This window comes from Perognathus longimembris, chromosome 1 (genome assembly GCF_023159225.1).
Source record: "Perognathus longimembris pacificus isolate PPM17 chromosome 1, ASM2315922v1, whole genome shotgun sequence".
Taxonomy (NCBI): Eukaryota; Metazoa; Chordata; class Mammalia; order Rodentia; family Heteromyidae; genus Perognathus; species Perognathus longimembris.
Window position 1 is genome coordinate 63,913,232 of NC_063161.1, and position 25,314 is coordinate 63,938,545.

The 25,314-nt window shown below is 40.7% G+C and overlaps 1 protein-coding gene across 7 annotated transcripts in view; it reads right to left on the reverse strand.

Annotated features, from left to right (window-relative positions):
- Positions 1-10,535: 10,535 nt before the first annotated feature.
- Positions 10,536-25,314, reverse strand: part of Kif21a (kinesin family member 21A) — a 144,962-nt gene continuing 130,183 nt past the window's right edge. For all 7 annotated transcript variants that reach the window (XM_048366574.1, XM_048366627.1, XM_048366602.1 and 4 more), the window contains 7 exons: positions 24,575-24,711; positions 21,644-21,824; positions 19,034-19,198; positions 16,351-16,468; positions 15,889-16,059; positions 14,112-14,311; positions 10,536-11,269 (listed from right to left, as the gene is read on the reverse strand). In XM_048366574.1, coding sequence (XP_048222531.1) covers positions 11,176-11,269; positions 14,112-14,311; positions 15,889-16,059; positions 16,351-16,468; positions 19,034-19,198; positions 21,644-21,824; positions 24,575-24,711 — 1,066 coding nt within the window. In that variant the 3' untranslated portion in view covers positions 10,536-11,175. The remainder of the gene's footprint in view (positions 11,270-14,111; positions 14,312-15,888; positions 16,060-16,350; positions 16,469-19,033; positions 19,199-21,643; positions 21,825-24,574; positions 24,712-25,314) is intronic.

The window sequence follows — 25,314 nt, forward strand, 5'->3', positions numbered from 1 at the left end:
GAACATAGTGGAGATGAAAACAGATCTGGCTTTCTTCAATCTTTTGGAAGGAAAAAGCTTCGACATTTCCCTTGAAAGAACAAATCCATTTAATCCATAGGTTGCTGACAACCTTTCTTCTATGTAGCAACAAGAACCGCATTTCAGAGGCTTAGCAAATTTGTTCCACCTTTTGTTTTCTCTTTCCTTGGGATACACACCCACACCCACACACACACACACACACACACAGACTCTCAAAGACTGAATTCTTACCTATATTCCTTCTACTACCTGGAGAGCTGGAATAGATTTCTGCTGTCATATAGTCATTTTATTACACCATCACACATGGGGATGAGGGATTAAATGTATCCTGAAAAAAAAAACTAAGGACTCCCAAAGATAAAAAAATAATTAAACTCTACCACAAGAACACTATCTCTCACAAAAAGCATTCTGATCTTATTTCCATCTACATACTTAGATAGGTCAGGGTTATAAAAGGACATTTAATGACCGATCTAGGCAAACAAAGTAAAACGTATACCTTGGCACAAGAGATTAAAAGGGAAGGAGTTGTCAGGATGTAATGGATTTTTTTAAAAAATAAGCTTTTAATCAATCCAAGTGAAGTCCCTCAATTCAGCAAAGGAAAAAAAAATCTCTGGAAACTTCGACTAAGAAAAGCATCAAAGAACAGGTTTCAGGCCTCTCGTGTTATGTGTTTATGTGTGCTGAATGGGAGGACAGAAACATGAAATTCAAGACAAGCTTTAGAATTTCCCAAATGTGCCAAGCGTCGTAGCTCACACCTGTAACCCCAGCTATTCAGGAGGCTGAGACCTAAGGATTGCCAGCCTGGGCAGGAAAGTCCGTGAGACTTATCGCCCAAGAACCACCACAAAGCCAGAAGTGGAGGTGCGGCCACGGGGCAGAACATTAACTGAGTAAAAAGGCTCAAGAGCAGCGCCTAAGCCGCTGAGTTCCAGCCCCAGGACTGGCACACGCGCGTACACACACACACACACACACACCAGATGTACGAATCCATCCATGAAATATGCACACAGCTAGTGTGGTGGCTGGGAGGTCCAGAGTCCTCCCCTCGCTCTCCTCAGAGAATCCTCCCCACAGGCCCCCCGCCAGCTCTGCTGTCTGAAGGGCTCCATGGGGCTCTCCCCTGCCTGAGGCTCTGCCCACCCTGGGGCTCTGCTCTCCCTGGGGAACCCACACAGCAGGGAACCTGGCTCTTCTTGCACTTTCCCACTTTTCTGACCCCTAATTTCTGACCCCTCAACTTCTACACAGCTGACTCTCCAGCAGGGCCCTGGCTCACACTGCTAATCCTAGCTCCTTGGAGGCAGAGATGGTTGAGACCATGGTTCAAAGACAGTGTAGGCAGAAAAGAATGAAAACTAGCGATTCTCCTCTCACACCTGTTACCCTAGCTACTAAAAACCTGCCAGAGGGATCACACCCATGCACACGGCAGGACACACAGTGAGACACTTGCCAAATGCAACAACAACAACAAAAAAAACCAAGCCAGGGCTGGAGGATGGCTCTGCAGGGAGAACATTGGCTTAGCCAACCTGTGGAGCTTCAAGTTCAGGGAAGGAGGAAAATCAAATGGCTATTACTTTGCTTTTGCTCCATCCAGAACACCTGACAGAATGAACAGCATTTCTCTTATTCACTGGGAAAGAACTGGGGTAGAAATCATGCACTATTATCTTTTAGATGAGTGTGGACAGGATTGCATTCTCCTAGCTCCTCTGCTTATTGAATACAATAATAAATTACTTTCATAACTGACAGCAGACTCTGTACTGACAGATAAAGTTGGGAAAGTTAGTCATGTGGAAAAGAAAAGTCTTCGTGTGGATTTCTGTGCTTGCAAGCATAGAATTCTCTAATTGTGACAGGTGTGCAAGCTCACCTGAAGTACAGGTATGAACAGTGAGGATTGTGGCTCAGTGAGGCTTAAGTCACATTGTAAGATTTTTGTTGCTGTTGCTAAAAATTGTTTTTCTGAGCCAAGCACTGGTGGCTTAACACCTACTCAGGAGGCTGAGATCTGAGAATTGTGGTTCAAGGCCAGCCCAGGCAGGAAAGTCCATGAGATTCTTATCTCCAGCAACCAGAAACCAGAAACTCAGCAACCAGAAAACTCAGGTAATGAGATAGAAAGAAGGAACAGATGATACTAAGCAAAAGGAAAGAAATGTACATATCACCTGATTTGGAAAGAATGGTTTTATTGTTAAAGTTCATAAACTTTGTAGATTAGGATGATTTTCATCATTGTGAAGGTTAAGATGTATACTGTGAAATATATGTAATTACTTAATATCAATTTTAGAAAAAGAGCTCAGGGCCAGCATCCAGGCCCTGACTTCAAACCCCAGAACCAGGAGAAAAAATTATTATTTGTGTGTATTAATTGTGCAAAGTGAGAGGTTTCATGGTGACATTTTTGTAATATGTGCTTTGATCCTACTGCTTTTTCTTTATGTCTACTTCTTTCCCTCTTTTTGACCTTATAAAGCTTTAAAAGCAGATTCCATTATGTCCTTTCCATATGTGCATATCATATAACTGGGGAAATAGTAAGAAATAGAAAAACAAAAGTAAAACCATAGGGAAAAGATGAATTCAAATTTCATCTAAATTTATTTCTTATTATTCTCTCCTCTTCATGAGCACTCATGTACCTTTTCACCTTTCCCCCTTTTTAAAACTGTTATGATGAAGGTGACATACAGAGAGACTCCAGTACATAGTTACGTAAAGAGTACATTTCTTTTGGGACAATGTCACCCCTTCCCCTGCTCTGTTTTTCCCTTCAGTCCCTACCTACAAATTATAGAGTTTGTTTTCAGCATAGTGTCCAGTGAGCACCACTAAAGCATTTGCTCACCTTCTTTCCTCCATTTCTACATCCCCCAGCCCACCCAATGACAGATAAATGAACAAATAAGACAGACAGAAAAGAAAACAAAAAAGCAGGGCACTGGTGGCTCATGCCTGTTATCCTAGCTACTCAGGACGCTGAGATCTGAGAACTGCAGTTCAAAGCCAGCCTGGGCAGAAAAGTTCCCATGAGACTCTTATCTCCAATGAACTACTCAGAACATGCCAGAACTGGCACTGTGATTCAAGTGTTAGAGTGCTAGCCTTGAGCACAAAGAGGCTCAGAGACAGTGCCCAGGCCCTGAGTTCAAACCCTAGGACTGGCAAAAAGATGGAGGAGGAGGAGGAGGAGGAGGGGGGGGGGGAGAAGGGGGGAGGAGGGGGGAGGAGGGGGGAGGAGGAGGAGGAGGAGGAGGAGATGAAACAAAAATAGTAACAAAGAAAAAAGCCTCCCATTTCCATTTCCTAGAGTTAAGATAGTAGGGACTTTTAATCTATTTATTTTTTGGTGACACCGGGGTTCAAACTCAAGATCTTATACTTGAAAGATAGATGCTCTACTCACTCTAGCCACCGCCTCCTCCACCCCCTTAAGTTATTTTTTGATGTAATTTTTTACCTGGGCCAATGTAGGACTTCCCACATATTGACAGACTCCTACATAGCTGGGATTACAGGCATGTAACACCATGCCCAACTCAGACTGTGTAGGATCCTCATCTACATCCATTAGGACCAAGACTGAAGCAGCCTTCCCTGTTGGTGAGACTGTTCATTTTTCTACTATACCTTCATGGCTCTTCTAGTCTTGCCATGAGCTCTGACCACGACAATTGCTTAATTTAAGCCTGTGAGTGACCACATAGCTCTTGAGAAGCTAATACTGCATTAGAGACAAATTAAAAAAAAAACAAAAACAACTAGTGCCTGAGTGCCTTAAAATCTTGAGTTCTACCGAAGTGCTTCTCTGTCCATTGGCCTCTATTCTAAAAAAATTTTTGCTCATATGATTTCATGGGACATATACTTCTTATGAAATAAAACTTCTAGAACTACCTAAAGGTTCCAAAAATGGATGGGAATTTAAATAATTATAAGGTTTCTGAATCTTAAACCTAGCCATTCAATTTAACCACTTGTAGCACCGATTTAATGAGTAGTCACTCTGGCTGAAAGAGATATGTCATTTTAACAACGCTAATTAAACATCCTGTTGGCTGTAGGACTCCAACTCAGTAGTTATGGCCACTTTCACTCATTGATTAGTGCCCCACCAACTGAGCCACACCTCCAGCCCCACAGACTGAGTTACATTAAGAAAAAAAGAAGCTGGGCTCTGGTGGATCGCGCCATTAATCCTAGCTTCTCAGGAGGCTGAGATCTGAGAATCACAGGTCAAAGCCAGCTTTGAAAGCAAAGTCCATGAGACTCTTATCTTCAATTAACTATCAGATAAGCTGGAAGTGGAGTTCAACTGGTACAGAGCAAACAGTGAAAAAAAGCTAAGGGACAGTAACCAGTCCCTGAGTACAAGGCTGTGTAATAGAGAAAGGAGGGAAAGAAAGACAGAGAGATAAGGGAGGGAGGAGGAAGAAGAGGAGGAAGGAAGGGAGGGTAGGAAGGATGATGGGAAGGGAGACAGAGAAACAAATGAAGGAAAGATCCAATTCTGCCACAAGTTGATTCCAGATCCCCCTTTCCCCTTTCCAGGTCAGTCAGAATTAATGTCTCCCATTCACATTTCCTTTGTGTCCCCAAAAGCATGACAAATGGTCCTAGCAACAGTCACCTTCATTGCAGAGGATGTCACTGCCCCCTGGTGGACATGTTAAAAAGTGATTCCCTAGAATGTCTCCAATCAGACCAATCTTGACAGTAAGAATGTTGGGGGGGAGGGGACAAAACAGAACATCCTAGTGATCTACACAGTGAAAGATCCTGGGGTCACAAGCATCATGCTTTTACCCTATTTTCTGTTCTCCTTCTTACTCAACCCCTAACTCAAACTGCTTCTGCCATCTCTGCCTTATCTTCTGGATGGTCTGTAGGGAGGGATGCTGAAAGACTGGCAGGTCCTCCATTAAAGAACATCAACAAAATACCAGTGGTCTCTTTAGCACAAGGCCAATGTGGGCATCTGAATGAACTGGGCATCAGTGGCTCACACCTGTAATTCTAAGTACTCAGGAGGCTGAGATCTGAGGAACGTAGCAGGCAAAGTAGCAGGCAAAAAATGAAGATAACTTCCCACATCCACACCCAAAATAATTGTCTGGTGTCCTTACTCCTAAGATAGATTTTTCAATAATTTAATTATTTTCCTCCCTTTGTAGCACAAGCAGGTACACCTTTCTGATTATAAAGAAGGGAATTGAAAATGTGGGTTGGGGGAAGATAGATGATCATAAAAGCTACTCCACAAAGACCCTTGTCAACCTTGAGGTAAGGATCCTTATTTTTTAAATTATCTTTAAGTAGCTGTACTAAGGAGTTGCCATTTAGCAAAACAGTTTATGAATACAATGTAGTTTGATTGACCACTCATTTCCTCACTCTTCTTAATTTTGTAGGATATGCATTGTATTCTTGACTACCTTCTCCCCCTCTCCTCCTCATTTGTCTACCCCTTTCCCCTTGACTCCACCCCATTTCCTGGTGTCTATTTTGCTGAACTTTGAATTCTCCCTTGAATCTACCATACTCCAGATAATACACTTGTATACACTTGCACCCCACCTACTGTATTTACTTATGAGTTTGTAAGCTAAATCTACCTTCTACATATAAGTGAAACATGCATACTTGGTCTCTCTGGGCCTTATTTCAATAACACAAATTTTTCCAGGCCTTTCCATTTCTTTACAAATGGTTCAATATCATCCATTCTAAAGAATGACTAAAATTCCATTATATATATATATATGAAAACGTATACATATATATGTGTCACATTTTCTTGATACATTAATCTGTTGAGGGGCCTCTGGCCTCTGGGCTGATCCCATACTTTGGCTAAGGTGAATAGTGCTACAATGATTGTACTGCTGGCTTTACTCTATCCTGGTTTGTAATCTTTTGGGCAAACGCTCAGGAGTGGAATTGCTGGATGATAGGGGCTTGGAATCTTTATAAGCTAAGGAACTAAGCTTTAATATGGGAGCCCATGGCATCTAGGACTGACCAATTCTTTGAAAGATCTGTTATCTCAGCTACCCAGGAGGCTGAGGTCAGGTGGATCTCTATGTGAGGCCAGTCCTGGGGAAAAAATGTGAGAGCTCATCTGAAAGATAAAAGAACAAAAAGGGCTGAAGCCACAGCTTGAATGCATACCTAACAAGACTGAGGCCCTGAGTTCAAATTCCGGTACTACCATCAAAAACAAAAAAAGAAAAAACTACATACACATTTTATAGTTATCTCCTACAGTAAAATATATAGCAATATGAAATATATTAGCAAGATTTAAGAACAAAAGCTACAAAATCCTAGTGTAGTTAGTATAAAACCCTTCTTTAGTGTTTAGCAGAAATCACCAGTGAGCCCATTTGGGTCTAATAATATTCCTTCTTTTTTTTCTGGAAAAATAAAACTGATTATTAACTCATTGTGTCTAAAACTAGTGATCAGATCTGCTTTTTCTCCTTCTTCATCTTCTTTGTTTCTGCCAATACCAGGATTTGAACTCAGGGTCTTGTGCTTACTCAGCTTGCTTGCTTGGATAGTGCTCTACCTCTTGAGCCATGTCTTCAGTCTGGCTTTTTGCTGGTTAATTGGAGATGGAGTCTTGTGAACTTTTCTGCCTGAGCTAGCTTTATGTAAGAATGTCTTCATGGAGAAACAGTAACATCCTTCTCAAGATGTATCTATCTTGTGGTGATCACACTCTTGATTTTTGACATCTTGACTCATTTCATTGAGTCTGTATCACAGTTTAATAAAATCATAGATGTTAATTCATTTAAACTTGTTCCTATCACTCATTAATAATTTCTAACAAAAGGACAGTCACCTGTGGCTCACACCTGTAATCCTAGCTACTCAGGAGACTGAGATCTGAGGATGGGGATTTGAAGCTGTCTGGAGCAGGAAAGTCCATGCGAATCTTATTCACAAACACGCTGCAAGTGGAGATGTCAGAAATGGAGATGTGGCTAAAGTGTGGTCAAACACTCACCTTGAGCAAAAATGTCCAGGGCCAGTGCCTGGGCCCTGAGCTCAAGCCCCAAGACTGGTGTAGAACCAACAACAACAAAAAGAATGATAGTAAATCTCTTCTTTCTTACTGCTTGGCTTATTGCATTTTGTGATCATTTGTGCAATTGTTTTCAACTATAATTATTTCTGACTAATACTTTTAATCACTTCAGTAGTGACAGCACAATGCTGAATCCTTTCCTTTGGATTTCAGAAGTGTGAAATCGCTGCCATTTTATCAGCCTATTTCTCTGGGAAATACTCAATTAATTGTCACATTCTCATTGTTTCAATTAAATTTTAAAACCAAAGAAATCTTTATGGCAGGTTAGGCTAATACTGATGACTGGGAAAGAAAGGTATGAAGCCCACTTCAAATATTCAGACGAGAAGTGTCAGCTTTTTTCTCCATTTCTGACATTGTGAAATGTCTCTGTTCACCATCTGGAGAGTAGACACTCTTGGTTTCCCTGCAAGACCACATGCAGACAATGTAGGTGCTATGTTGAGTGAAAGAAATCAGACATTGCTCTCCAGAAGTCGAAAACTGAGATGAGTGCCAGACAGTGGCTCACACCTGTAATCCTAGCTACTCAGGAGGCTGAGATCCAAAGATCATGGTTCAAAGCTAGCCTGAGCAGGAAAGTCTGTGAGACTCTTATCTCCAATTAACTAGCAAAAGAAACAAATAAAATCCATAAGTGGAGCTGTGACTCAAGTGGTAGAGTACCAGCCTTGAGGAAAATGTAGGTCAAAGACAGATTCCAGACCATGAGTTCAGATGCCAGAACTAGCATACATGCACGCACGCATGCACACACACATGCAACTGAAAATTGCCAGGCACCAGTGGCTCATACCTGTAATCTTAGCTGAAATTTTAAGATGAGGCTGAGATTTGAGGATGGTAGTTCAAAGCCTGTCTGGGCAGGAAAGTGTTTGAGATTCTTTCTTGTAATTTAATTGTCAAGGTGATATACAGAGGGGTTAAAGTTACATATGTAAGGTAATGATTACATTTCTTGTCATACTTGTTACCCCTTCCCTCATTTACCCCCACCCCACCCCCACCTTACCCCACCCCCACCTTGCCCCACCCACTGTGAGATTCTTACCTCCAACTAGCCAGCAAAGAGCCAGATGTAGAGCTTTATTTAGCTCAAACAGAGCACCAATGTTGAAACAAACAAACAAAAACAACCCTAAAGGACAGCATACAGGGCCTAAGTCTAAGTCCTGATACGGGCACAAAAAAAAATTTAAATGAGGAAGGCAATAGAGCAGGACAAACTGACAATCCATTGTGCAACAGAAAGGAACCCTGTGCTTTGGTATAACAGAAATTGCTCTGTATCTGAGGCTCATGATGTTCCAAGAGAGTTGTGCTTGAAACAAGATTTGATAGACAAATGACATCATGAAGTGAATGAAAGAGAGCATGTGGGAAGCCTGGAAATGATTGCAAACAATAGGAGGGGGGAGGGGGAGGGGGAGGAGAGGGGGAAGGAAAGGAGGAGGGGGAGGAGGAAGAGGAGAGGAAGAAGGAGGAGGAGGAGGAGGAGGAGGAAGAGGAGGAGGAGGAGGAGGAGGAGGAGGAGGAGAGGAAAAGAAGGAGGAGGAGGAGGAGGAGGAGGAGGAGGAGGAGGAGGAGGAGGAGGAGGAGGAGGAGGAGGAGGAGGAAGAGAAGGAGGAGAAGGAGAAGGAGAATGGGAGGAAGGGGAGGAAGAGGAGGAAGAAAAGGAAGAGGAAGAAGAAGAAGGGGTGTAGGAGGAGGAAGAGGAGGAAGAAGAGGAAGAGGAAGAAGAAGAAGAAGAAGAAGAGGAGGAGAAGGAGGAGGAGGAGGAGACACACACACACACACCAACCTGTGTTACTCCCAGAACATGGAAGCCCAATTAATTCCCAGTTTGTCTGCAAGAAGAGGAAACAATACCTATTTGGGAGAGTAAGAGGAAGATCTCACAAAGGGAAGAATACTATGAACACAGAAAGTTGATCAAAGACACCAAAAAAGACAGGATGGAAGGCATCTGCTAGATCCACCCAGATCCAGATGCCTTGAAAATCAATAAATATGTATGTATATGTCTGTACATATATGTATGTATATACATGTGTGTACATGTATGTGCACACACACACATATATAATCAGGCTGAGCACCAGTGGCTCACACCTGTAATCCTAGCTACTCAGAAGGCTGAGATCTCGAGGATCCTTGGCCAACACAGACCACAAAGTTTACTAGATTCCATCTCCAAAATAACCAACATAAAGCAAGACTGGAGGTGTGGCTCAAGTGGTAGAACATTATCAGGAATAGGAGCAAAAGTCAAGCAAACAGTACACCTACTATCCAAGTGCACTCTTGGAATCTGCACCTACTATCCAAGTGCACTCTTGGAATCTGTTACTATTATGATATAAAGGACAGAAGCCAGTGCTTCAACAGGACCTTGTAAATACCACTGTGTGCACGCACATATGCACACAATTAGGACCTGAATTTTAAAAACAAAGCATTGCTGGGAGTTTCTAGTACTTGTAAACCCTCTACCTGCCCTCTCACCAGCCAGGACCTCTCCTCTCCAGGCAACCAAGACTCTAGCGGTCTTTACACTGATGAGATTTTTTTTCATTTGTTTTTCAATCTGTGTCCAAGTCCTAAGTTACACCATTTCTTTTCATTTCATTCCCGTGAGGTGGTTTTCCACAGCTCACCAAGATGAGGCTCCACATAAACATCTCCAGAATGTTTCATGTCTAGTAAACAAAGGATTCCATTGATAGGTAACAAAGCTTATCTTTCCTTGGATGACACAGTTTTATAAACTTTGATTCTTTTCTTACAATTAGAACAAGAGTGACAGAATAAAAATGATCCATAGCCACTTGTTTATTGAAGCACTAGCTATTTCATTTACAAGCCAATACTTTTGGAGGGAAAAAAATCACATAAAACAGTATTTTCAAATGTTATACAATCTACATAAAAATTAAACTTGCAGGATTTACAAATTAATATTCTGGGCAGACATAAATTATACATCATTTCACAAAATCCAATCTACAGGATTAAAAAATTCATACAGCCATAATGCAAGATATTCTCTCTTTAGAATCTACCTATGTACATAGCTTTTCCCACCATGCACGATGAGAATTCTCATCACAGCTACCAAGGTTTGCAAACAAAATATATTTAAAATATATTTAGCAGCATATAAAAATTAGAGGAAAGGGAAAGGAAATACTACTATTAAATTTAAGAAAACAAATTAAAAGGTGGTAATAGAAACAACTCCATAAGAAAATAGATCAAAGTATCTTTCTGTTAGGACATCTAAAACATAGTGACACAGAACATAGGCCCAGTGCTAAGAAAAAACAACAGTTTTACAGTAGTTTAGTCCTGAGCACAGTATATATTGTGATATATATATATGTGTGTGTGTGTGTGTGTGTGTATATGTCAAAATTGCAAACTTTTATCAAGACAAGTAAATGCCAACATTTAAAACAAACAGTTAAACATTCTTTGTTAGTAGATCAAAGTCAATTCCACTTTATGAGAAGTCATCAAATAATTTTCTCCTTACTTTATCATTTTTGCCCATTGCCCTAAAGGAGTTTTGACATTTAGGAAACCTCCAAGGCTGATAGGAATGCTCGACAGAGACCAATTTGAATAATGCTTCCAACAGGTTAAACAGGTAAATCACCTGCACAGACTAAAGGAAGGAGCTGACGTACTCTATTCCAGGGGTATTTTCTGACTATTGCCAAAGTCTCATGATTCAAATAATTTGAAGGTGACTTTTTATAGCTAGGCACAAAATGCAGCCACAATAAAAGTGTGGATCGAGCAATAGATTGATAGCAAAGTACATATGCATCAGTGGATATGAAATTAATTAAGCACACAGGATAGCACACAGTTTCACTAGAATGTCATTTATATTTAACATTTGGATTCAGATATATTTTCCAGTTCATCCCATTCTTATTCTTAAGCTTTGGCAGAATATTTTAAATAAAGAACCCGGAGCCTTATCACAGCATTTAGGGCATGACTTATCTTTAGGCTTAACTACTGCAAGTCTCTTCTCCCAGATCTCCTGGATCAGAGATTTGACCATCTTGCAAGTTTCGAGCCTTCCAAATCCTCACTGTTCGGTCACTACAAAACAAGAAATTTAACATGAACAGAAAGGGAAAAAGGAAGCTTTGCCTTTAAGAAATGCCAACTAAAAAATAGACATTGTCACATAAGAATAACAAAGGTGGATTTACAATGATGTCAGAATAGCAGTTCATATTCTCAATGATTGGCTTGTGTCAGTTATTATATACCTTTGGTATGCACTATTTAAGTTTAATTCATTTTGACCTACATTAGAAATAAGAGCCATAATACTGTTTTCTTACAATTTTTTTTTTGGTCAGTCGTGGGGCTTGGACTCAGGGCCTGAGTACTGTCCCTGGCTTCTTTTTGCTCAAGGCTAGCACTCTACCTCTTGAGCCACACCACCACTTCTGGCCTTTTCTGTTTATGTGGTACTGAGGAATTAAACCCAGGGTTTCATGTATGTGAGGCAAGCACTCTACCAGTAGGCCACATTCCCAGCCCCAGAAAAAATTTTTGAGACAGGGTCTTGCTATGTTTCCCAGGATGGCCTCAAAATCTTGGGCTCAAACTGTTCTCCTTCCTCAGTCTCCCAAGTAGTTGTAATTATAATGTCCTTTTTATTGATAGTGCATGGCAGCCTGATCATCAAATAAATGACAGAGCACTGTAATACTACCTACTCAGGAGACTGAGATCTGAGGATCATGGCTTAAAGCCAGCCAGGCAGAAAAGTCTGTGAGACCCTTAGACGCAACCAACAAAAAGTCAGAAGTGGTTCTTTTGCTCAAGTGGTAGAGCACTAGCTTTGAGTGAAAAAGCCAAGTCAGAAGCTGAATTCCTGAGTTCAAGCTCCACTTCTGGGCACAAAAAATAAATAAATAAGTTTAAATAAATAGCAGAAATAAGATTTGAATTCTGGCATTCTTGCCCCAGAGTCACAGCTCTTCACATCAGACCTGGACTTGGTATTTTAGAAAACATGCAATCTGACAAAGGGTGAGAAGTCTTCAAGCTCAACAGCCCAGTCTGGAATATGTTGTGTTTAAGGTGACTGTAGTATTTATAGATATGACAGACTGGCTTACATTAAGTCACCCTTCTACTGAAAGTACAGAGAAAATTTGACAAAAATATTGAGTTTCAAGACAGTGCAAAAGGCCATGCATAACTGTGAATCCTCTGAAAAGAGACCCAAGAAGGTGAACTCTGGGACAGCTCTGGCAGCACGCCGCACAAGTACTAGGACTTAAACTTAGGGCCTGCATGCTGTCCCTGAGCTTCTTTTGCTCAAGTTTATTGTTTTACCACTTGAGCCATAGCTTTACTTCTGACTTTCTGCTAGTTAATTAGAGCTGAGACTAACAAATTATCTGCTTGGGTTAGCTTTGAACCACAATCCTCCTATCTCATTCAGAGTAGCTAGGGTTACACACAGCCTTAGCCACTGACACCTGCCTAAGTTTGCATGTGTTTTGCTTACTTCTTTATAGCTAGTCGTGCCTAGCACATAGAGATACATTGTGAACATACAAATAAAATGCAAAAATCAATCAATTTGGTCACATTCAGGAGGAAGGAAACAGTTACTACTACATACATATTAAAGAGAGTGAAAACCACACAGATTTTGCTTTTATAATTAATTCTTGGCCAGGTTTGGTGGCACATGCCTATAATCCCAGCTACAGAGAAAGTAAAGACTAAAAGGACTTCAGTTCCAAGGTAGCACAGGCCAAGAGTTAGAAAAACTCATGTCAATAGAAAATGAGCTACAGAGGTTCACAACGATAACAGCAACTCCCAGAAAGTGAAGGTAGAAAGACTTCAGTTCATAAGTGGCCCCAGGCAAAAGCATAAGACTCTCTCTAAAACATAAACTAAAACAAACTGAGTAATTAAATAAAACACAAACAATGGGGAGCTGTGACCATGGCTCAAGTAGTATAGCCTGAATTCAAACCCCAGTATGATAAAAAAAAAAAATTCCTAACTATGAAGATTAGCAAATGTATTGCCAGCTGCAAACAAAAATCCTTAGAAACCAGTCATGTGTGAATTATTTTTTTAAAAATTAAAATCGCAAACCAGCGTCAGTGGCTATCCTACTCAGGAGGCTGAGATTTGAGGATTAAGGCTCAGGAAGGAAAGTCCATGAAACTTTTAATCTCCAATTAAGCACCAGAAAGATGGAAGGAGAACTGTGGCTCAAGTAGTTGAGTCCTAACCTTGAGAAAAGAACTCAGTAAGCCCTGAGTTCACCCCCAGAACTGGTACCAAAAATAAATAAACAAAATCACCAAGAACTAGCAGCAGAGTTTGTATTATCATCAGAGTATGAATACCCAAGCAACACTATAGTCATGTAATCTGGGATTCAATCTTGATTCAATGCTTACATAAAAATAAAAAAAAATTAGGAGGTGATTGGGCTGGGAATGTGGCTTAGTGGTAGAGTGCTTGCCTAGCATGCATGAAGCCCTGGGTTCAATTCCCCAGCACCACATAAACAGAAAAAGCCAGAAGCGGTGCTGTGGCTCAAGAGGTAGAGTGCTAGCCTTGAGCAAAAAGAAGCCAGGGACAGTGCTCAGGCCCTGAGTTCAAGCCCCAGGGCTGGCAAGAAAAAAAAATAGGACTGAGCATGGCAGCATGAGCCTATAATGGCACCTGGGAATATGAAGCAGGAAGGTCACAAATTCAAGGCCAGCCTGAGGTACAGAGCCAGATCTTGTCTCTAAACAAATAAACAAATACAGCAGGCATCTTAAAACAGACAGTTTTAAGTCTGCAGAATGATTTCCCATGTGCAATGTTGGTAGACATTCACAACCTCTAATGCTGCTTCAATCTGAACACAAAGAACAAATGCAGAACAAAGGTCCCTGGGGAGACTTACTCCGAGGCCGTGAATATGTGGGCAGAATTCACACAGATGGCATTGATGGGGCTGTCGTGGCCCTTCATCTCCCCAACTGGCGCGAACGTGTCCATGTTCCAGAGCTTCAGGATGCCCCCTCTGCAGCCACTGAGCAGCACAGGGAGGGCAGGCACCACGCCCAGGGCACACACCCAATCCTTGTGCGCATTTGGAACTTGCTGAGAGAAAAGACAGAGGTCAGCAGCTGAAGTGCAACCTGCCCCATACTGACATTGTTTTTAAAATAGCACACTCATTGGAAGTAGGAAATTCAAAGGGAATACCAAATTTGAGAGACACAGGGTAAAAAAGGAGAAATAACTACAAAAGCAATACTTACAAAACTGTTTGGTGTAAGTGAACTGAACACCTCGGGGAGGGGAGGGAAAGGGGGGGAGGGAGGGGGGCATGAGGGACAAGGTAACAAACAGTACAAGAAATGTATCCAATGCCTAACGTATGAAACTGTAACCTCTCTGTACATCAGTTTGATAATAAAAATTTGAAAAAATAAAAATTTAAAAAAAAAGAAACCTAATTATAAAAAGAACATCTAAAAAAAAAATAAAATAGCACACTCAATTACAAATACTGTGGTTGATGAAGTTAAATGGCTGGCATGCAGAATTAGCCTGGTGATTATATTAAAGTTTATTTTCGACATGATCATTCAGCCATCTAAAGTAGTGGATCTGTGATTTTCAGTTGGATTCACTACCTTATTAGTATTAAAGGCTTCTAAGGTTAGTAAGCTATAGAATCTGAAGTACTCTGAAAGCTGGGCACAGTGGCCCAGGCTTTTAATCCTAGCTACACAGGAGGCTGAGATTTGAAGATTGGTTTTGAAGACAGCTTGGCTAGGAAACTCCCACAAGATGCTAATCTCTTAATTAACCATCAAAAAAGCTTGAAGGAGATTTGGGTTTCAAGAAGTAGTTATCATTGTGCAACAAAGATAGGGGAGAATATGAATCCCTGGGCTGAAGTCCCAGTACCAGGGAGATAGGGAGGGAGGGAGGGAGGAAGGGAGGGAGGGAAGGAGGGAGGGGGAAAAAAGGAAGGAGAAAAAGAGGAAGGAAGGAAAGAAGGGAGGGAGGGAGGGAGGGAGGGAGGGAGGAAGGGAGGGAGGGAAGGAGGGAGGGAGGGAGGAAAAGGAAGGAAGGAAGGAAGGAAGAGAGATGGGAAAGGGAAGGGAAGGAAATGAGAGAGGAAAGCCTCCACTTCTCTATTCCAGGGCTGGTTGGTTGTGTTTAATAAACATGCATGAAGCAATTTCAGTCCTTTCAGTTGTTACTCCTGTCTTTTCTTATCTAGCAAGTATTAAGTGCTGAATGCTAATTCTTGAAATTAGTAATTCTTGTGGTTGATAATAAAACATTCTTTAATAATAGTCATAATTAAAGTTGTCCTTACACAATGAAGACTTACATAAAGCCTCTTTCAGATCTTGAATTAATCAGTAATTTTTTTTTAAATGCACGTGTGCCAGTCCTGCAGTTTGAATTCAGGGCCTGGGCTGTCCCTGAGCTTTTATGCTCAAGGCTAGCATGCTACCATTTGAACCACAGCACCATTCTAGTTTTCTGATTGAATAGAGATGAGTCTTACAGACTTTCCTGCCCAGGTTGGCTCTGGACTCTGATCCTTTGATCTCAGCCTCCTGAGTAGCTAAAATTACAGCCCTGAGCCACCAGACTCCCCATAATTGATTGTTTTGGAAGTGTCAGTTCCATACCAAGAAAAGGTTGGGCATTACCTGGAGCAGATCTTTTTGAGCAAGGTCCCATTTCTTGATTCCATTGTCTCTAGACCCACTGAACAGGTTGTCTCCTTGAATGGTGAGGGCTTCTATGCCATCATAATGAGGAGGCTCAAAATTGTGGGTGGGGTTCACGGTTCCCAGAGCTCCTTCGGTTACATCAAACATCTACAAGAGCAGCACACAGGTTATTAATTCTCCACTAAACATCTACAGGTGCATATTCAAAGAAACACACATACACACACACACACACTCATGATATTAATCATAGTTTTGTTTTGCTACAATACTTCACTAACTATCCTCAAATGAGCAACACAGAAAATGAAACTGAGCCCTGTTTTACCCTGTGACATGTTTTTATGTCTGCAGGCTTTTAAGATGAGTCTATATACTCCAAATTCAATTTTTCTACTACTCCACAGGCAGATGGAGTTCAACACCTGTACCGCATACCTTGATATAATGGTCCTTGGAGCCAGTGATGATGAGATCCTGGCCACTGGAAATCTGGTCCACCGTAAGACACATAACAGTCCCTAGGTGGCCTGTGAGCTTTCCGGTAGACTGAAACCTTTGGGAAGAAAGAAAAATTATTTCGTTTGAAAATGTTTATCATCATGATGGAGCTAAGCTCAACAACAATAATCTATACTCTTTTGTAAAACTGTGAAGCTGCTGAGTAACTTTTTTTTCTTGTTTCTTCTTTTCTTTTCTTTTCTTTCTTTTTTTTTTTTTTTAAATGTGTGTTGGTATTGAGGCTTGAACTCAGGACCTGGGTGCTACCCTTTAGCTTTTCTGTTCAAGGCTGAAACATGGTCCACAAGACAACCCAGAGATGGTGGCTCATGCCTGTAATCCTAGCTATTCAGGAGGCTGAGATCTGATGATCATGGCTCAAAGCCAAACTGGGGAGGAAATTCTGTGATATTTTATCACCAACTAACCACCAGAAAACTGGAAGTGGAGCTGTGGCTCAAAGTGGTAGAGCACTTGCCTTGAGTGAAAAAAGGCTCAAGGACAGTGCCCAGCCTTGTGTTCAAGCCCCACAACCAACAACAACAAAAATGTCCATGAGACACATAGCCCCAATGAACCACCCAAAAGCCAGAAGTGGAGCTGTGGCTCCAAGGAGAAGGAAGAGCAAGAGAAGAACGGAGGAAATGAAAATGACATCCTTACCTCTTTTTGATTAATTTTGTAAAAAATCACTATTTTGAAATTTGACAGTTTATTTCTAATACATTATTTCAGGGCTGTAATTTCTTTCTCATCTATTTATCTATAGCTTGTGCTTCTACTTCCTTAGCCATGCTTTCAAACGTGTATCACATTAGTTTTATCAAAGTTATTCACACAGGAATCTACTGATTTACCACTGACAAGTCCCTTGTGAGAAGCACTCCACAGTGTCTGGCCTGTCACTTGTCTGCAGTACTTGTCACAACACAAGGTATGAGATGGCACAAAGTGCCATTGTCTTGCTTGTCTACCATATTGTTGGTACATTGCCTGACATAATTGATGTTCAATAAATATTTCTAAACTCATAAATGAAAGTTGCCTTGCTGCCAAAATTGTGAGAGGATAAAAAAATTAAAAAGCTAAAATAACCACAGAACCAAAGGACAGAACTTGATGTAGGGGATGGCTGGCTGCTAGCCCATCTCACCTCCTTCCGGGTTCTGCCGGAAGAGATAGCAAACCAGCCCCCGCCTTTCGGCGGCGAGCACGTGTGTCGTGATGTCGGCAGGCTGAGCCAAGAGGCCGGGCCTCTGCGGGAAGTTCCGTGACATCACCATGATGGACATGCTCATTAGCCTATCGCTAGCACCTGGCCAGTCCCTCCCCTTCGCTCGTCACTACTGCTATAAGTCTGTTAGCCCCTCCCTTGAATAAACAGAATGCTCTTTGAAGCTTCTCTGAGGTGTCCGTGCTAACCCTGTCTTCCTTGGCAAGTATAGGAAGGGGGAAGGGCATTTTCGCAACCACATGCTGACCAAGGCTGCACGTGGCCTTCGCTTCCGCAGTAATTCCTTCTGGCCAGGGGATATGCGTTGAGAGCAATAGGGGACCACACAGAAGAGGCAGATAGGCCCAGGATCTCTACATGGAAGGAGGTAGAGCTTAGCCTGGCAACTTCACACTTCAGGGGAAATGAAACTCAGGTTTACAGTTCAACTTATCCTTTTTTTCTTTCTGACTACTTTTTCTTCTCAATTCCTCACAACTTATGTAGATCTCTTTTTTGTGTCTGTGTATGCAAGGCCTGGTTGCTGTCCCTTTAGGAGTTTTGCTCAAGACTAATGTTCTACCACTTGAACCAGAGCTCTACTTCTGGCTTTTTGGTGGCAAACTGAAAATAAAGAGTCTCAGACATTCCTAACAGGGCTGGATTTCAACCACAATCTACAGATCTCACCCTCATGAGTAGGTAGAATTACAGGCATGAGCCTCCAGTGCCCAACTCCACAACTTATGTATACCTTATAACAAAAAAATTTTAAAACCTCCATATGAGGATTCATGCTCTAAAGTTATTAAATTTATAAACTGAAAAAGTTCAAGTAAAGAATGTTTAAATGATTTTACATAAATGATGCTTCCAAAGGTACTGGTAAACATGAAGATTTTCATCTCTTCCTAATTAAAAATGGCATCATTTTCAGACAAGTATTAGGAGACTGTAAAATATTTCTATCTTTTCTTCATTCACTTTTTGTCCCCAGTAATGGAAATTTAAAGGGAAAGAAGAGTGGTGATTCTGTGAGTGAAGAAAGACAAAGGAGACATTCAAGGGCAGTGTGTTGATGTTTAGGCACAGTGGTTCACACCTGTAATCCTAGCGACTCAGGAGGCTGAGATCTAAAGATCATATTTCAAAGCCAGCCTGGGCAGAAAAGTCATCTCCAATTAGCCACCAAGAATCTGGAAGTAAAGCTGTGGCTCAAGTGTTACACCATGAGCTTTGAGCAAGAAAGCGAAATGAGAGCATAAGGCCCTGAATTCAAGCCCCTGTGCAGGACACAAAAATAGATATCGTTTGACAGTACCTTCTCTGATTGTAAAGATTAAACTTTACAAGAATAATGAAGTAGTATTTGCCATTCAGAAGTGGTATATTTTCTCAAACGCCTACCTCTTAAGATCCCACATTCTGACAGCATTTCCAGAAGCTGCGTAGAGGAAGGTGCCAGTTGGGTTCAGTGCGATTTGGTTAATTTGGTTTTCTCCAGAAGGAATGGTTACTGTCCGGCTGGTACTTGCAGAACAAGCATCTCCAAGAGTAACCTGACCTGAAGATCTGAACCAATGCAAAGCAGAGCAAAAGAGATCACATTTTCAGATATGAATTTAGCTCACCACTTCTTGAATTCTTAGGAAACAGGCTACAGGAACTTTGTCTTTTTATTAGCATATGTATATATGTGTATACACACACACACACACACACACACACACACACACACACATATATATATACATACACATCCATACATACATGTTGGCTTACAATAGGATGAATTGGTTTAAAAGCCTTTCAGTGTATGTCTATTATAATGCTAGAAATTTCAGGCCTTAAATGAGGGATAATTAAAATATTCTTCAGTAAAGTCAGACATCAAAGATAAAAATGTAGCAAATGGTACAAAGGTAATCCATTTTGTGGCAATTTCAAGAAGCCCAGCAGGCCTGGACTATTCCTTTTGAATACAGATTCCAACCTTCCCCCCAACCCCCCTCCCAGCCTTTGGTGCCAAATTCAAACTAGGGTTTGAATTCAGGGCCTCTAGATCTCATTTGGCAGCTGGTTTCAAGGCTGCCACAATTCCACTTCTGGCTTTTTGGTAACTGGAGATAAGAGTCCCACAGAAATTTTTGCCTCCAAACCATAATCTTTAGATCTCAGCCTACTAAATAGCTAGTATTACAGGTTTGAGCCACCAGAACCCGTTGTCATAGATCTCTTCTGGGATTTACACACTTTAGAGACCTTTTCAATAAGTTGCCAATTTTTGTTTCCTTCAACTCAGTAACAGATGGCATACCTATTATTCACTAAAGACTTAAACACAACTGATTTTGATTTCCTCAGGTAAATTCTAGATGTTAAGTTTTTGAAATATTTCCCTTAAAAGCCTCTGAAATACTTAGTTAAGCCAATCATTTGAAAACTGATGTAATCCTATTAGATTTGTAAAATTCTAACATAGAATATAATATCCTTTCTTTACAAAAATTCCCTACAGGAAATTATTAATATTTCTCAAATAATAAAATAGTCTTAAAAATAATTAACCTCTATTAAACTCTACCAATCAGTAAATATTAAACTTTTCAATGTTCCCTTCTTTCATTTAAACAATTACAAACTAGATCACAATTTTGGTTATGTAGAAGAGTTTGTTGATCTCAAAGAAGAATGAATTCTTATTTGTTTTATGTTGTGTTTTGTTTGCCAGTTCTGGGGCTTGAACTCTGGGCCTGGGCACTACCCCTAAATTTCTTCTGCTCAAGGTTAGCACTCTATTACTTGAGATAGAGTGACAGTTCTGGCTTTTCTGAGTAGTTTACTGGAGATAAGACTCTCACAGACTTTTCTGCCTGAGCTGGCTGATTCAAACCATGGTCCTTAGTACCTTTACATCCAGGGTAGCTAGAATTACAGGAGTGAACCATCAGCACCCAGCTTGTTTTACCATTTTCAGATGCTTATAATAACAGACACTGAGGAAACAAATTCATCTTCCAACTATCCAATATAGCATAAAATTATAAAAATTTGTGCTAACAATAGTCTCTGTCCTGAAAAACATAGTTTGTTACTCAATATTTGTTCACTAAAGGTGGAAAGGAAGCCCTTTCTGCTAACAACACAAATTTCAGCCATATGCTAAGGACCGGTATTTATTTATTTATTTAAAGGAAGCAATTTAAATCATTTGACTGCACAAAATAATAAATAATAGGTACATGTAATATCTTACCATTTGGTTAGGAAAAATATAAAATATATATTCAGTCACAGCACAAATACAGCGTATCCCTTCCTGTTTAATATTGTGCTCCTATATTTTATTTTATTTTTTAACTTTTTTTGTGGGGGTAGGTACTGGGGCTTGAACTCAGGGCTTCACACTCTTACTTTGCTCTTTTATTCAAAGCTGGCACTCTACCATTTGAGTCACATGTTCACTTTTGACTTTCTGCTGGTTGATTGGAGATCAGAGTCTCTCTGACTTTTATGCCCTAGCTGGCTTCAAATTTCAGTCCTCAGATCTCAACCTCTTTAGTAGCCTTGGATTTCATTTTATCAGGAAACTTTCTTTTCTCTGTATGTTCTCATTGTGCTTTTATGGTGAATATTTTAATATCCTCAAACAAATAGACAGGTTACTAAAAAAAAATAGAAAACTGGTGGCTCACACTCATAATCCTACCTACTTGGGGGCTGAGATCTGAGGACTGTGGTTGAAAGCCAGCACCAGCAGGAGAGCCTACAAGACTCTTATCTCCAATTAACTACCAAAGAAAGGTAGAAGTGGAGCTGTGGCTTAAGTGGTAGAGCACCAGACTTGAGCAAAAAAGCTCAGACATAGTGCCAAGGCACTGATTTCAAGTGCTAGGATAAGCACCAAAACAAACAGCAAAAAAACCTAGTAAAATGTAAACATAGCACTATATTTTCTTCTGTTTCATAAAAAAAGTAGCATTGACTCTTACACTATATGTTTTCTTAATTACTTACGTCAGTGTTCGAATACACTTTGCTGAATCTCTGATATCCCACACTTTAATGTAAGATGTTGATACAGTGAAGACCAAGCTGGTATAATTACAGTATTTTACAGACACAACATTGTTGGGATGGCTGCCCAGTGACATGATCTCCTGTCCTGTCACTAGATTCCATACTTTACAAGTACGATCTGCAATGAGCAGACAGAAAAAGAGGCAGATAGTTAATACAATTCTCTCTCTCTGTCTGTGTCTCTGTCTCTATCTCTCTGTCTCTGTCTCTGTCTCTCTCTCTCTCTCTCTCTCTCTCTCTCTCTCTCTCTCTCTCTCTCTCTCTGCTCAAGGTTGGCACTCTACTACTTGAGCCATAGCATCACTTCCGGCTTTTTCTGTTCATGTGGTACTGAGGAATGGAACCTAGGGCTTCATGCATGCTAGGCAAATACTCTACCACTAAGCCACATTCCCAGACTCAATACAATTCTCTTAACAGTAAAACCTATTTTTTCTCTTATAGGAGAAAAAAATAGGAAATAAAGAATAAAATATTTATCCAATTAACCAGCTAACCCCTGGTGTGTACTGACAGCAGGTTCAGAGGCACAACAGATAGTAGTCTGGGGTGATGCATTCTGTGGTATTCAAAAGTAATTATGTAAAATTTTGAGTCAGCTCCCTGTGGCTCATGCCTATAATCTGAATGACTCAGGAAGCTGAGTTCTGAGGGTTGAGGTTCAAAGCCAACCTGGGCAGGAAAGTCCATGAGACTCTTTACTCCAATTAACCAGCAAAAAGCTGGAAGTAGAGCTGTGTCTCAAGTGGTAGAACACTAGCTTTGAGAAAAAAGCTCAGAAGCAGCACCCAGATCCTAAGTTCAAGCCCAGGACCAGCACCAAATGAATGAATGAATGAATGAATGAATAAATAAATAAATAAATAAATAAAATTGAAATAGTCATATCAAAAAGGTATTAATTTGGGCTGGGGATATAGCCTAGTGGCAAGAGTGCCTGCCTCGGATACACGAGGCCCTAGGTTCGATTCCCCAGCACCACATATACAGAAAACGGCCAGAAGCGGTGCTGTGGCTCAAGTGGCAGAGTGCTAGCCTTGAGCGGGAAGAAGCCAGGGACAGTGCTCAGGCCCTGAGTCCAAGGCCCAGGACTGGCCAAAAAAAAAAAAAAAAAAAAAGGTATTAATTTAGATGGCTCAATTTTAAATGGCCATCTTATATAAGTCTCTTTAAAACAATGTTTGGGCACATTACTACAACTTTAAAGAACTAATCACACATACCTTTCCTTTTCAGTGGAATGGTGGATTTTACTTTTATTCTGAGTCACAAATATAAACATAAAATTATTCTATTTCTTTCTGACAGTTGTCTGATTATCCTGGAGAGATCAAATTAGTTTGAATTATTAGAAAAGTATATTTTAACAGTACAGTTTTTTTGGACTGAGGAATTTCCATTGGAATTTTAATTGGAATAATTACCAATATTTTAAATGTGTGTGTGTATGCACACATGTGTGTGCTAATACTGGGGCTTAAACTCCAGGCCAAAGCACTGTTCCTTAGCTTTAGTCTCTCAAAGCTGGCACTCATCCACTTGAGCCACACCTTTACTTTAGCTTTTTTTTCTGGCTAATAGGAGGTAAGACTCTCAATAGAGGCTGGGAATATGGCTCACTGGTAGAGTGTTTGCCTAGCACGCAAGAAGTCTTGGGTTCGATTCCTCAGTACCACATAAAAAGCAAAAGCTGGAAATGGTGCTGTGGCTCAAGTGGTAGAGTGCTAGCCTTGAGCAAAAGAAGCTCAGGGATAGTGCCCTAGCCCTGAGTTCAAGCCTCAGGATTCACACACACACACACACACACACACACACAGTCTCATAGACTTCTTTTCTGCTTGGGCTGATTTCAAACCTTGATCCTCAGATCTCAGCCTCCAAAGTAGCTAGGATTACAGGCCTGAACCAATAAGCATCCAGCAATCTCTTCTTTTTCTGAAACTTCTGTTAGTCTGAAACTCTCCAAAGTTCTTACATTGAGGTCTAGATGCCTGCAGGTATTTCACATGGAGTGAAAAGAGCACAACTGGAGACGAGTCGACCCAGGTTTTAAGTCCCAGTTTTCCTAGTTGCCAGTTACATCAACCCAAACTATTTCATCTACTAAACACTAAGTTCTTCTACCTGTTAAAAAAGAAGGCAACGGGTGCCAGTGGGTACTGGGTACTTAGTACTGCAACAGTTCTCATCGGTAGGGAAGTGAGAACTAAATGAGATATGTAGTACTATGTCAGTTTGGTACATGCATTGAACATGGCAGCTGCCAGGGTCATTTTCTTTGTTTTTTTAACCATACTGTATATTTTAATGGCCTGTTATAGATCTGTACACTGATGTGCATTACAAAAAACCCAGAACCCTGCATACATACACTAGGTGCCCACTTACTGAATGGAGAGGTAATCTCTGGATTGTGATGAAATGTATTTATAAAGAGGCTATTCTTTCTCCTCAATTGTGTGATGACTAGATATATTTTAGGAGTTCAACCAACTGGTCAGATTTCTTACTGATTTTAAGTAGTTGTATTAAAAAAAAAATATCTGTTGAGCAGGGCCTTGATGGCTCACACCTGTAATCCTAGCTATCCAGGAGACAGAGATCTGAGGATCATGGTTCAAAGCTGGCCTGGGTAGGAAAGTCTGTGAGACTCTAATCTCCAGTTAACCACCAGAAAACTGGAAGTGGTGCTGTGGCTCAAGTGGTAGAGCAGTAAACTTGAGCATAAAGAGGACAGTGCCTAGGCCCTGAGCTCATGCTCCAAGACCGACAAAAAACCAACAAAAGTCTGTTGAAAACATAGCCATTGAAACAACAACAAAATCAACCACCATGTATTATATATCCACATTAGAGACCAACAGGTACCTTTTGATCCAGTGAAGAGAAGGTCGTTGGTAGAATCCACGCAGAGCACAGCTTTGGTGTGTCCTTCTGCAATGTGCACGCATTGAAGTGGAGAGGCCCGGATTCCTTTGGAAGCAGGAAATGGGTTGATTATGCCCCTAAGGTGTGGAAAAACAAACAAGCAAAGGTTCACTTCCACAACACTAGAGTGAGACCAGGTTGAATTATTGCCCTCATTTTACAAAACCTTTAAGAGCAGGGCACTGGTGGCTCATGCCTGTCTTCCTAACTACTCAGGAAACTGAGATCTGAAGGTCACTGTTAATCTAGAAGGTCTCTGGTGTGCAGTCAATCTTTCCCTAGTCCTAAAGACAAAAGTAGCATGCTGATTAAATTGATAAACTAAAAATCAAGATGTGGACTGGAAAATATATCAGTGAAACACATACACACACACAAAAATTTACTTCATATACCTATCTACTGCTAAAATCATCATAGGACAAAATATAAACAAAACATTTAAGTCAAAGATAGAACTGAATTCCATAAATAGAAAAAAAATATCAAAACCATCTTAAAGTAAAACCTAATGGGGCTTTGTCTGTTGAGTACAAATTAGAAGAGTTAATAACTTGTAGTCTTCCATCTACTGATACCATCAATGGCTTATTGGTTCAGTGGAAGTAAACATTTCAGGAGGATGTGCCAGGCATACTTTCCTGTGCCAAGGCCACATGTGGAATGGAGCTTATTTTGAG